The sequence below is a fragment of the Vidua macroura genome, chromosome 15, assembly GCF_024509145.1.
Source record: "Vidua macroura isolate BioBank_ID:100142 chromosome 15, ASM2450914v1, whole genome shotgun sequence".
Lineage (NCBI taxonomy): Eukaryota > Metazoa > Chordata > Aves > Passeriformes > Viduidae > Vidua > Vidua macroura.
This window is the reverse complement of record NC_071585.1, coordinates 15,186,535-15,199,675: the sequence shown is the minus strand read 5'-3', so window position 1 is coordinate 15,199,675 and position 13,141 is coordinate 15,186,535. Positions and strand designations below refer to the sequence as shown.

The 13,141-nt window shown below is 41.9% G+C and overlaps 1 protein-coding gene across 3 annotated transcripts in view; it reads left to right on the top strand.

Moving 5' to 3' along the window:
• Nucleotides 1–13,141, top strand: part of RNF145 (ring finger protein 145) — a 46,584-nt gene that overhangs the window by 24,281 nt on the left and 9,162 nt on the right. For all 3 annotated transcript variants that reach the window (XM_053991386.1, XM_053991388.1, XM_053991387.1), the window contains exons 4-6: nt 2,808–2,899; nt 7,702–7,937; nt 11,349–11,524. In XM_053991386.1, coding sequence (XP_053847361.1) covers nt 2,808–2,899; nt 7,702–7,937; nt 11,349–11,524 — 504 coding nt within the window. The remainder of the gene's footprint in view (nt 1–2,807; nt 2,900–7,701; nt 7,938–11,348; nt 11,525–13,141) is intronic.

Sequence of the window (13,141 nt, the reverse complement as noted above, 5' to 3'; positions counted from 1 at the left end):
GGAGATTAATCAGCCAAAGTAAATGTCAGCAATATGAGTCAGGTCAGATAACCACTGTACCTTATATCAGTCAATTATAAAGCATATTTTTAGTAATGGAAGACCTTTTTATACTTCAGTAACAAGAAAGATTATCACCTTTGGAGCAATTTAGTCATGACTGTCCGTGGGTACCTGTTAACAGGCCAGCAGTTGGATTAAATGAGACTGGGAATGCATCTGCAGAATGAACAGTAGGCAATCTGATCTAAGCTTTATTATTAAATCCTAATTTTCCAAAGTAATGTAGTTTCAGTCATTTTATGAACTAGTAAATAATGATTTTAGCATTCTTGTTTTCTTACACTGCTGCAGTAAAGTGAACAATCCTCAAATGTAAAAGCTGGAGATTAATACAGTTTTAATTGATCAAAATTAAGTGCAGGCACTTGCTTTTTTCAGCATCTTGTATGGCACTGCAGCTGTTAGAGGCATCTTCTGATTGGTGTCTGTGCCAAATGATCTTTGTGTTTGTACTGGTAATAGGAGAATCATTGCTTTCACTTTCCTCATTCAGACATCAGCTAAAAATACTGTTTAAAAAATTTAGGAGATCTTAAAACATTGCTTCTCCAAAGTGGTGAGCCTAGAACTCAGTTATAATTGAGAGTTACTTAGAGAATTCAGCCAAGTGCAGACCTCTGTGCAGATGACTGAATCAGACAACAGCAAGAAATGCAGCTCGAAGAAATTTGGGTCATCTCCAAGCACGTTCTGGTGTTGAAGAAGCAACTGTAAGTGCAGCTTTGTTCGTGTCTCTTGGCTAAGTTGTGTAAGGTCATCTTGCTGCACTTGGTATCCTGGATGATTTTATAACCTGTTTCCTAACAAATATAGAAGAAACTTGATGTCTTCACTGCTTTCCTTCCAGCAGCTTAGAAATAGCCACCCAATGTTTCCACCCAAAATTTGAGGATGGAGCATGATTTTTCTAAGACAAAAAGCCATCTCCAGCCTCTTGCAAGTGCTGTTATTTTTTTTCTCTCGTCTGTAACTGATGGATTATCCTGTTTGTGTTGCCTATGCTTTCAGAAAGTGCTTTCTCCTGGTCCATATGATGTAAATAAATAAAAATAACCCCTTTGCCCAAAGGACTACAACCTTATGGATTTTGGAAGGTGGAAAAAAAAGCATTTGTGCTTAGTTATACCTGGAGAACAGAACAATTCTATATACCTAGAATTGTCATTTGAGGTGCCTTTTCAGTCCTCCTGTGTTTTTAATTGTAGGTTGCAGTCTAAAGAACTCATTTCAACATACCTCACATATACCATGACACTTGAAAAGCTGCTCTGAGTAGGCAGTGTTGTCAGCTATGAAGAACAGGCTTTGAAGTGTTTGTTTTAGTACTTTGAGATTTATGTCTTGAATTCCAGAGATTTTTTGCAAGTGAAAACGTGAATACCTTTGCTTGGGGTAGCAAGTTAATCCTAGGAGCAGGGTATATTCCCGCATTTCTGGGGAGAAGTGAATGGTCCCAGTAGCACTAAATTGCATCTATTTCTGCACTGAAATAAAAAGAGCAATTCTTGTGTTGGCTGTGGTTTCCAGTCCTATTTTGCTGTGCTTTGTCTGCATCTGCTCCCAGCAAGTGTGGCTGGCCTCAGTGATAAAAATAAACACAGAATAACTGAATTGCCCCTCGAGCAAACAGCCTCTGCGAGCTCCACGCGGGGTCAGACCAAGTGTGTCTGTCTGGCAGGTAGATGTGAGTCCTAGACAGGATCAGAAACAAACTCAGGGGTTTTGTGCTGCTGATGCCAGAGCTGGTGGTGCCCTAACAAGAGTGGAGCTGCAGCTGCCCTGGAGTGGAGCAGGAAGGGTCACAGGGCATGGCAGAAAAACGGGCTGGATGTGAAAGGTCAGTATTGCCTGCTGTCTGATGGCAGGGGATTAAGGAGCCACTGCAGAATTCCTGCTGTGCTGCTCCAGGATCAGCTTGTGAAGGTGTGAAATGCCTGCTCTTCGTGTGAGGTTCATATTTGAGTTCTGCTGATGTGTTAACCTACTCAGGGGCAGAGCCAATGGATGACCAGCAACAACAGAAAACTGCCCAGGGTCCTCAGGTTCTTACCTTGCACTTTGGTTGCCAGAGCCCACCCTCCCAGCCCACCTTTTCTGAGGGGAATTCTGAGAAATTTTCAAGCTCTCTTACTGTGTCTGTCAATGGTGTTTTATCAGTTTGTGGGTATCTGGTAGGATAGAACTAAACTTTTAAATTGTGTTGGACAAAAGGGTGATGTAGCAACTCTGTTCCTGACTCTACTCTATGACTATTGCTTTTCCTTCATATTTATCTTTTAATTGAACGTAAAGAACTTCTTAAGTGCAAAATTCTATAAGCATTGAATTGGAAGATCTCTCTGTCAAGCTCTCAGATTTTTTTTTCACACGTTGCTGGTGGGAAAAGAAATTATTGTTAGGAAGAAAAACACTTAATAAGGATACTTAAAAATGGAATGGTGCCTAAGAGGCTTTTTCAATAAGCAGTTTTGAGGCCACGCTCTGAAGAACAGCTTAGATGTCCCAAAGGATTTTTACAGCTCTGCCAGTGAGTCTAATTACAGATAATTCTGCGCTCGCTTAAGTCATGCCTCAGTTGGATCCTTCCATCAGCATGGCTGCTGGAACAGTAGTGTTAATATTGCTTTTTGCTATTTAGTTAATTGGCTGTGACGTACACTGAAGTTACATATATGTGGAATGAATAAATTGCTTCTTGTCTGAATCAGATGGATCATAATAGTTTGTGGGTTTGTGTTTTTTAGGGATTATGTGAGGAGCGAACTGGAATCAGGCTATGAAGGACCAATGTACTTGGAGCCTCTCTCTATGAACCGTTTCATGACTGCTTTAGTAGGTAAGTGCTTCAAATAATTGAGAGGAGAAAGCTCTAATTCTCTTCATTGGAACCTATGCATGTTTTACCTCTTTGTTTCAAATCTCTTTTATTACTTGTTGTGATACTTATTAATATGCAAGAGGCGTGGGAGGATAGCTGTATCCTGCCTGGATTTTTCTATGCCACTGATTTACCCATACCCCATACTTGCAGCTCTGAAATACTTTCCAGGTCTGTTTGTTATGCTCTGCCTCTGTTATTCTCAGACTATGCAGTCTGATTCACAACAACTGGAGTGTCTGTAATAGCCTTTATGTGGAAAGTACTGTAGAAATTTCAGTAGTTACGTGCATTTGTAGTGTTTTTGTCAATTCAAGTGTTGTACACATAAATTCTTCATTGGCTTTATAGCTAAACACTGTCATTCTCTTACGAAATCTGATGAAATACATTGATGGGTGTGAGCATGGGACTACAGGCTACTGGTTTTCTTACAGAGTCCTGAGGATATTTTTAATTAGAGTTAAGGAATGACAAGTCAAACACATTTAAATTGTTTGATTAATGGCAGAGGTGACTCCCCTACCTAAAAATCCCAAATAAATAATGAAGAATTGGACTTCTAGAGTGTTTCCTTACCCTTTGAACTTTGACTAGAAGAGAATGAATTCAGTGTTAAGGTTGCTACACCAAACCATATGTTCTTCTGAGAGGATACTGGAATACACACACATACACACCCCACCATGTGTATTTTAAAATGAAGCCTGAGACAAGCTTGCAAGAAAAATCTTCCTTAATTCCTTTCACTAAGATCTATGGTTTTCATCAGATTATTGACAGATTTAGTCAGCCGTGTACAACTGTTGGCAAAACTCAGCTGCTTTCTGTTTACTTGCAGCTGCTACTGGCAGATAAAAATGGGTTTACTATTTTACAGTGTGCTAGATCTGACAGAATTTACCCATCTTCTGTTTGCCTGCATCCTTACTTTCAAATGTGGCATTTGTCTTTGATTTTAATATTTTTAGTAGAAGTAGCACTGGTAATTTTCAAGGAAGGATTATTTAGATATAATTTCCTCTCTCTTCTGAATGTCTAGGTATGCTTTCCTGTCTTGTCAAATGATGCCAAAGTACAGCTAAAGTTTCTGGTGTGTTTTTTTATGAGAAAATGTTTGTAATTAGTCCTGTGACTCTCTCCCAGGTGCAATGCAGGGTTCCATGGTAAAGCAGAATACCTCAGAGAGCTTCACAAAGCATCATGCAGGCCTGGGCAGGAAGAGATCAGGAGGCATTGTGTCATTCAGTAACACGTAAAAACTAAACCCAGAGTCAAACCCAGCATGCTGCATCTAGGTTTCAATAGGCACTAAAAACAAGTGAGAAAAAGATAATAGTTTTATTCAATAGAATTTTGAGTTGTAGTGGATATCAGACTAAAGTGTCCCCTTACTGTAATTGTGTTTCAGAACTAGGTGCTTGTGACTGTACTAGCAAATATGTATGTGTTAACATATTTAATATCCCCATTCTTAATTTTCCTTATTCTTTCAAAGCCAACTTGAAAATGTAATTTTGGTCTTGATGACAAGCAGTCATCTTTGGAGATGACTTGTGAAAGTGGTCTGTGAGGCTTGACAGTGTTTTGTATAAATATGAAATGTTTTCTCAGATTTGTTGTATACAAGTTTATTTATTTAGTGGAGACTCAGGAATACACAGCACTGAGTGGTGCCATCTTCTCAGCAAAATTAATGTACAGGTGCTTAGCTCCATCTTTTTCTCACACATTCTGACAGGGAGTTGTGCTGCAGCACTGCTGACAGGCACCAAAGCATGTGCATGAGGGAATGGAATAATGGTGCTACTGGTACAGCTCTGGTTCCTGAAGTTCTGGTCAGAATTAAGGGAATGATGTACAGTACCAGTTGGTTCACAAATGTAACCTTTGTTTATGATTTTATTAATTAATACTTTCTGAATGGGATCTCACAGTCATTTTTTCCCCTGCGTTTAACTCAGTCTGATGACTGATGTCTATGGATAATAATGTGATCCTTAGTGCTGGATGGAAGAAATAAATGTCTTTGGAGATGTGCCCTTGGATGAGTGAGCCACTTTGGAGCACATCAGCTGTGAACTTTCCAAAGCTGCTGCATGGTTTTGCAAGTGATGCTTATTCTTATGGCACAGTAATGGGGTTTTGTATTAACTTTAGGATACCTTGTTTTTGAGTAAATCACTGATGTAGCCAGGGAATTTATTAACATCAGCTTTCTAAACTTGTGAATGAAATAAAGATGCTTTTCTACTCCAAGCTTGTACAGTGGCTGTACCATGTCAACTTTCTTGTTGAATATTTTCCATTAACTTCTGCACTGAGAGGCTCTGGCTACCTGTCAGCAATGTTTAATGTGTCTGTGGAGGTTTGGGGAAGGGAAAAAATGGGCAGGAAGTTCACACACAATGGATTTCTTCCTTATTGCCTCATTCCCTAGCAGAGGACCCTGGCTGGTGTCTTCCCGGGTGTGTTGCAGCTGTTGGGTTCATTAGTTGTGTCTGTCAGTTTACAGGGTGCAAACATTGACCCGGATTTGATAGTCATAGCAGATTCTTGGAGTGTTAAAATCTATGGTTTGATGTGAGGTTATTTTCTCTGGCTGATCCTGCTGTGTAATGTTGATGACTGATGCTGTGCAGCCCCTCCTGCAGATAGTGTGATTTACTGCAGAGAGAGATTGGCTGTCCTGAACTAAGGTGCTGCTACCCCGGTTTAAAATGGGAAGTACCATCAATCAAAGCTCCATTGGAGACATTCATGCCTTTCCTGCAGGGTTGAGAATTGACAAGGTGCACACTCAGGGAGGAGGCTGGAGCCTCCAGAGAAAGTGTTCCATGTATTTCCTTTGATGGTGTGTACAGTTCTCCTTCCCATGACAAGTAACTTTTGATCAGTGTTTAAAATTAAAAAGGTGGGAGGGCCAGAGCTGAGCAGGGATGAGCAGCACGCTCCACACATGGCTGTTGGAGGAAAGCAGGTTCTGCTGTTTACTGAGCCTGAACTCAGAAGCTCTAATTTGTGATCAGAGAGCTCCAGAGTCATCCCAGAGAGCACTGGATTGTTTCAAGTGATGCTGTTGCAGTATTTGATTTCAGATGACAGCACTTACAAAATGCTGAAGAACACATTGCATGCTGGTGTTTGTGTCCCTTTGTGTGTGAAGCTGAGTTGCCTTAGTTACCATGAGGCGCAGAAATCCTCACAAGCTGCCTGCCAGGCTCCTGAATATGACAGCACAGCAGTGTGCTGGTGGTGTCTTAAATAGGGTTGTAGCAACGTGTGTGTGGGCAGAGAACAACAAAGCAGAGGGAGAATGCTTCAGAGCTGGAGTCTGCTGAACGTTTAAAGAGATGCGTAGAGTAACTTTCTGGGAGGCTCAGAAGACCCAGTAATGCTGAGGGTGTCGTGCTGAGAGCAAGGGTGCTTGTTCTGCAGAGACATCTGCTATTTCAGAAATACATCTATCAAATTGACAGTTGGAATTTAACTTGAAAGAGGACAGTGTGAAGGAGGGAGAACTTTGTATGCTTAAGTAGTAGAGATTAGAGATTGCTTTCAGCTCAGTTGCAGTTATTTTGAAAGCAGAAGTCCTTCCTTAGGTAGGGAAGCTTGGCAAAATGAAAGCAAAACCCTGGTGCTGCTGTTTCTCCTCTGGCAGCTTCCCTCCCCAGCCCATCCAGAAGGGCTTACAAGGTCAGTGAGCTTATGTGAGCACATGGAGCTCATGCTGACCTAGAGATGTTACTGGGCTTGGTCTGGTTCCTCTCTTTTCCTAAGGCCAGCTCCTGGTTTCAGGGAGAGTTATGAAATGCAAACATTGTGGAGGTAGTTCCAAACCAGGGCACTTGAATTTAGTACCATGCATTGTGGCATTTGATATAAATTAACATAGATGGTGAGGAAGGGTCTGTTTTCAAATAATATGCCATAAGTTTCTTCCTTACTGAAAATGATGAGTGAGGATTGTTCTTACCCAGGCAATGTGCATTTTACCCCATCCAGTTTCCTCTGGGATCAAGGGTACAACTTCAGTGTCTCTGATGGGAGCGGTTACACTGAAGTGATCTTAGTGCTTTAGAATTACCACCCTCCAAATCTGTGGGTGTGTGGGGGAGATGTGCTCATGCTTGTGTCCCCACCAGCTATTAAAGAGAATTTAGTTGTTAATTATCTGTCACTTGCAAGCTTCAGTGATCATTCTGAGCAACTGCCTCAGGGCTTTATGAAATTATTGAAGTCCCAGCTGCTGACCTGGCTATTCTCCTGTTGCTGTTCTTGGTCAGTAATTCCTCTTGACAGTGGAAATATTGTTGCTCTAAAAGCCATTTGAGACCTTTGATTGCTTTTTTGTGTAGGTCAGGATGAAATAGTGTAGCTGGGCTTCAGAAAAGCTGCTGTGTGTACAGATGCTGATGGGATTTCAGCTGAGCTGGGGGTGGTGAGGAAAAAGAGGGCTGGCTTGTTGAGTTATCCTCTGTATGATATATTCCTGGGGCTTTATTAATCTGATTCTGCATGTGTTTTGGGTTTACAGCTGGCTAATCTGGGAAGTGAAAGCGTTTTGGAAAGGGTAACTTTAGTGACCCAGCAAAAGACACGGAGAGGAGTCTGGTTTCGTAACAGAGATGCCCTAGTTAGAACCGTCATAATATGCTGGATGTTGATAACGGTGTTCTGGAAAGATAACGTATTAAAAATACGCTTTTTCCTGAAGGGGATAATCAGCTTGATTCTGAACTGCTGTGTCGCGTTTCCAGGGCAGCTGGTGGTGTGCACGCTCTGCTCCTGCGTCATGAAGACCAAGCAGATCTGGCTCTTCTCCGCGCACATGCTCCCTCTGCTGGCTCGGCTCTGCCTCGTCCCGCTCGAGACCATCGTCATCATCAACAAATTCGCCATGATTTTCACCGGCTTGGAAGTTCTCTACTTCCTGGCATCAAATCTTCTGGTGCCCTATAACTTGGCGAAGTCTGCGTACAGAGAGCTTGTCCAGGTAGGATGGTGGATGCAACCATTCTGTTTTCTGAGCCTTTTATGCAGGAAAGAAGTAAAAAACTCCACTTTAGCTTTTTTTCTGTGCACCTGTGTTTGTGTGCTAACTCATCCTTTCTTAGCCAACAGAACAAGCTCCTATCCATGGCATCTTCTTTCTGTAATTTATTGCAGCTTTAGATGGGTGAGCAGTTAAGACACGAGCCTGAATTATGCTGCTGGCCAGCTGAGCATGGCCACTTTGCTTGGACTTTGCTTACTCCTTCACAAATCCAGGCTAAAAGACAAGATTGTGTCACACTGGAACTTATTTACAGCTTTATTAAGTGAGGAAGGTAATCCCCGGGCATTCATTGAAGGAACTGTTCATTTCAAGAAACACTTTCTGTATGAAAAGTGTTTGTAAGTATAGAAGTGGTAAATTGGGAGTGACACTGAAGCTGATTTTGACTCTAATAATCACTGATTTGAAAAGCCTGTGGTATTTTCTTTAAAGTAGCAACATTACTGAGACCTCAAACAAGAAGACTGATCTGACATGTCCATTTCCTTAATGCTTTGACATCTGATAAATGTTTAGTTCAAAGGACACTTTCTCAGTGATCCAGAAACATCACATTTCCTACATTTTTATCTTTTATATATATGTATGTGTATACATCCTTCTGTATATTTCAATATAAAAAGATTGATGCTTGCTTGGCTTTTGACTGAGCCACTGTTTCAGCTTTCATCACTGCCTGGATTTTTTTTTTCAAACCATGGCACTGGGGTTTTTTTGCCTTCTGCTCTTCAGTCCAGAAGCAGTCTAAAAACTGACTTCTTAAGCTCTTTCAAAACCTTCTTTAAAGCTCTTGTTTGCTGTCATATCTGTCATACACAAACAAAAACTTGGCAGCAGGAGCTGTGTGCTGTGCCAAGGTCTCAGCCTGTCATGTTGATCATTGGTGTCTGGTTATTTATTTTGTATGTAGTTGGTCTTTAGAGCAGGATTATCCTCCTGTGTTTGTACAGCACCTAGCATTGGTCTGACCTCATCCATGGAATCACAGATTTGTTTAGGTTGGAAAAGAACTCTGAGCTCGTCAAGTCTAACCACTCAAACAAGTCCCTTAGTGCCACATTCATGCAGCTTTTAAATCCATCCAGGGATGGTGACTCCACCACTGCCCTGGACAGCCTCTTCCAGTGCCTGACCACCCTCTCAGTGAAGAAATTTTTCCTGAGATCCAATCAAAGCCTCCCCTGGCTTGTAGATTTGCTGATTAAAAAAATTAATTTGGGAGCTGACTGGCAAAGCTTCAATATCCTGTTTTCCAGTGAGAATAGAAGTATCATGCTTATTGTACATGAGTGGCAACATTTGGGGTAAAACAGTTGCATGTCTGCACAGCTCAAAGCCTTGCTAAAGGTTGGAACCAGCATTTCCATTTTCCATGTACATTAATGGATGTACAGTTTGGCTCCCCAAAGTCAAATTCAGATTAGATGTGGATCTGAGAACTGTGTCTGTTTTTTATTAGACACTTATATTTAAAACACTTCCAAATCTTACAAATGTTTTAATTGCAAATGCATTCCAGGTTGATGGGGGAAAATAGTTGTTTCTTGCTGATTTTTTGTTTGTTTGTCAGAATTATGTTCTAAATATTGCTGTTACCCAAGTCTCTTCATCTCTAGAATTGCTTGTCTCCTCCCTGCCCCATCCCAGTATTTCAAGTCTTTCCATGCCAGGCTGTATTACAGTAATCATGAGGAAGTATTCCTTGTATTCCTGGCCTTTGGACACTGATCATACTCTTTCTCCTGGCTTTTTATGAAGAGGACATAAAGCGTTTTTCCCTTGGGAATACAGAAAAAAAAATAGCAAAAATTTTGTAATGTGGCACTGGGTTTAAAAGAATGTTGGATGCTGCTTTTCTAAATACATGTAATTGAGTTGCAGTGAATAGTTGTGAGTGGTTTTCACATTGTACTGGCAAAACCTGGGATTTTTATTTTTTAAGAACTTGCTGCTCTTTGCTTGTGTTCCTGAAACAGCAGAAAAAATACCAGCTCATGGTGTGTTCATGTACCTGGTTGCAACTCTGCTACAAATCAAGCCTAGGTGTTTATTCCAGAGGAGGATATTGCCATTCCAACTGGAATATTTTCATGCTTGTATTTCCATTGCTGTAACTCAGAGCAATTGTTGGTTTTCAGTGCTGCCCTGGTGTTTGTGAGGTACACAAATCCAGCTATTTGAGGCTGGATTTGATTGCGGGTTTGATATCAGTGTCAAAACTTAGTGAATACTGGGATGTTAAACACCAGGAGCATTTCCTGAGAGCCCTGACAGGTGGACCAGGGCAGCTTTTTGTGTTTGTATGTGTGTGTTATGCTATGCCCAGGGGTATAATTTAAAAGCAGGCCCAGAACCTTGGCTGCCTGTTTGCAGCAGAAGATGCCAGAAATGTCTCACAGTTATGAATCTGCATTATGAGCGTAGCGTGACCCTTTTCCAGTGTGGTGGAGCACTGTGCCAGGAGCTGCACAGGATTGTTTGCCTTGCTCCCAGGCCAGGGGAGTCTCCTGAGGGCAGGTGCACTTCCTTGACAAGTCTGTGAGTGAAGCAAAAGCTTGGCACTGTGTCCCTGCAAGCAGCATATTGCTTGTCCATCAGCCCCAGTGCTGCAGCAAGTCCCGTGAGTGTCATATCTCTCATGCTTGTCAGCTTTTTTAGCAATTCTGAAAATTTCCTTGCCATGATGGCTTCTGTGTCATTGTGGGAAGCAAGTGATGAAGAATTAGTAGTTATGAGCAGTTTCCTTTTGACCTAAGTATAAGTCTTAAGCATGAATTTCAAAACACTTGGTGGATTAGGTATGTGATCCTTTTGAGATACTTAAGCATAAAATGGAGGGGGGGGATGTTATGTTTTTCCTTAAAAACAGGTCAGCAAAGTAGATTTACTACTTTTTTAATGGTATGGCTCATTTCAGTGTCTGATGTGTGCAGTGACTCGGCAGTAGCTACAGAGAAAACAGCATTGCTATGACTTAAACTGGGCAAGAGGATCTGAGGGGCTGGCATGACCCAGAGCCACGTGTCCTCATCCCTCTAGCTGTGAGTGGGCTGCAGGGAGCAGCTCCAAGCCAGGTGTTTGTAGGAATGAGCATTGAGCTGGTCTGAGGGTTTGCTGCTGTGGTCAGGTACTTCTGCCTCCTGCCAGACACACTGGAAATGTCACTGCTGAACCTGAGCTCTGCCTTTCTCAAACTGTACTTTGATGTACCTCCTCTCTTCCTGTGGGATGGCTGATGTCATGTGCATCATCCTTGCCTTCCTTGTGACTATATTGTTGACTTCCCTTTTGTTATCAAATCCCAAGTGCTGTGACTCAATAACAAATTGTGTTTTTGTGTCTTCCCAGGTGGTGGAGGTGTATGGGCTCCTGGCACTGGGAATGTCTCTGTGGAACCAGCTGGTGGTCCCAGTGCTTTTCATGGTGTTCTGGCTCGTCTTATTTGCTCTTCAGATCTATTCCTATTTCAGTACACGGGACCAGCCTGCCTCCAGAGAGAGGCTCCTCTTCCTCTTCTTGACCAGGTAATTCAGGAGCCTGCAGATAGGTAGATTTCTGTTTGAACTGTCTTCTGAAATGAGTATCTGTGCTCTTTTAGAGATGAGATGTGGATATTGGCTTTATTACACTTGGATACCCAACAAATATTTGTCCTTATTGCAGTGACCAAGCATATAAACCCTGTTAAGCTTTTCCTGTATAGGCATGGATCCCATTCAGAGCAGACATTAATAGAGCTGTGGGAGAGCTCCCAAAGAAAGCAAAATATTCCTTTGAGGAAGGAGTAGCCATAGTTAGAGCTTTGGTCCAGAAGTTGTTTTCAGTATATAAATTGATTTTAAGTCTGAGATATTTCAGCTGAAGTTCAGTCCACCTTATTCATGATCGTGTTGCTTTCTGAGCTTTGGATGTCTTACTTCATTATTTTGGTGTGGGACACATTCTTTAGTTCATCCAAGCAGCCAAAGCACCCAACTCCCAAAGCAACTTTTGAGTCCAGTGGTTAATGTGGCAGAGGTGTAAAGATCAGAAAGATACCAGATTTGTAAAAGCTTTCTAAAAACATAAAAACGTTTTATAGGCTATCAAGTTTTATAAAGTTTAAAGGTTGTAATATAAAGGATAGAGATCTGTGTTGGTGCTGTTACTGAAAGGCTGCATTTGAGGGATTCTGCTGGCTGGAACCTACGTGCCTTTTTCAGGTTTTGTTCATACAGAGGAGCAGGAATGCAGGGCAGAGAGGAGCTGGGGGTGCTGCAGAAGCTGGGTTAGGCAGATTAGGTACAGTGCCATAGTGGGATAGGGAAGAGAGGAGTAATAGTTGTCTAAACACAGCCAGCTAGCACAGGACAGAGTCTTTAGGGATCATACATCATTAGTTCTGCTGTTTGATTAGTAACTTCTTCATCACTACAGTTTTCCAGTTGCTCGGCTTTTTCTTGCCTTGCTGTATCTGTCTATGGTGCCATCCTGTAAGCTGTCAAAATTAATAATCATTAAGGAGAAATGCCAAGGATTTATACTGCATATAGTATTAAAATTGCTTATGGTGTCACCCTGCATTATGCAGAAACACTGACTATTCCTGCTTATTAACTAGACCACTGGGGTCTGAAATTTTTCTTCCTGTTCATTTCTTCTGCAATTTTAGTTTTGTTACAATAGAGGAGAAGCAGTCCTTTGCCTTGAAGTTGAGTTTATTCCTACATCAAATTGTTATACTTCTCCTATTTGTGGCAAAACAGGGACAAAACACTGTTTTATGTTAAAAACACAAACCCTGATGATACCACTAACAGCCTCTGACCCCGTGCAGGGAGCTGAAGTACCTTGTCAGGTCAGGTAATAACATAGTGCTGGCTGTTCAACAGAGTGGAAGAGAAGATGTGCTCTTCTATGAAAACAAGTGAATTCTGCATCTGTGCCCTGACATTGAACAATTGTGGGGCTGGAATTCAGGTGGGAGCAGTTGGGGTGTACACAACAGCTGTGTCTGACTCCATGAGGAGCTCAGAGTGGCTGTGCTGGATCAGACCAGGAGCCTAGGATCCAGTTCCCAGCAGTGGCTGCAGATGAGTTCCTGGAAGGCCACCCACCCATTGTGTGACAAACTGGATGCTTCCTAGGACTCATCCAATCCT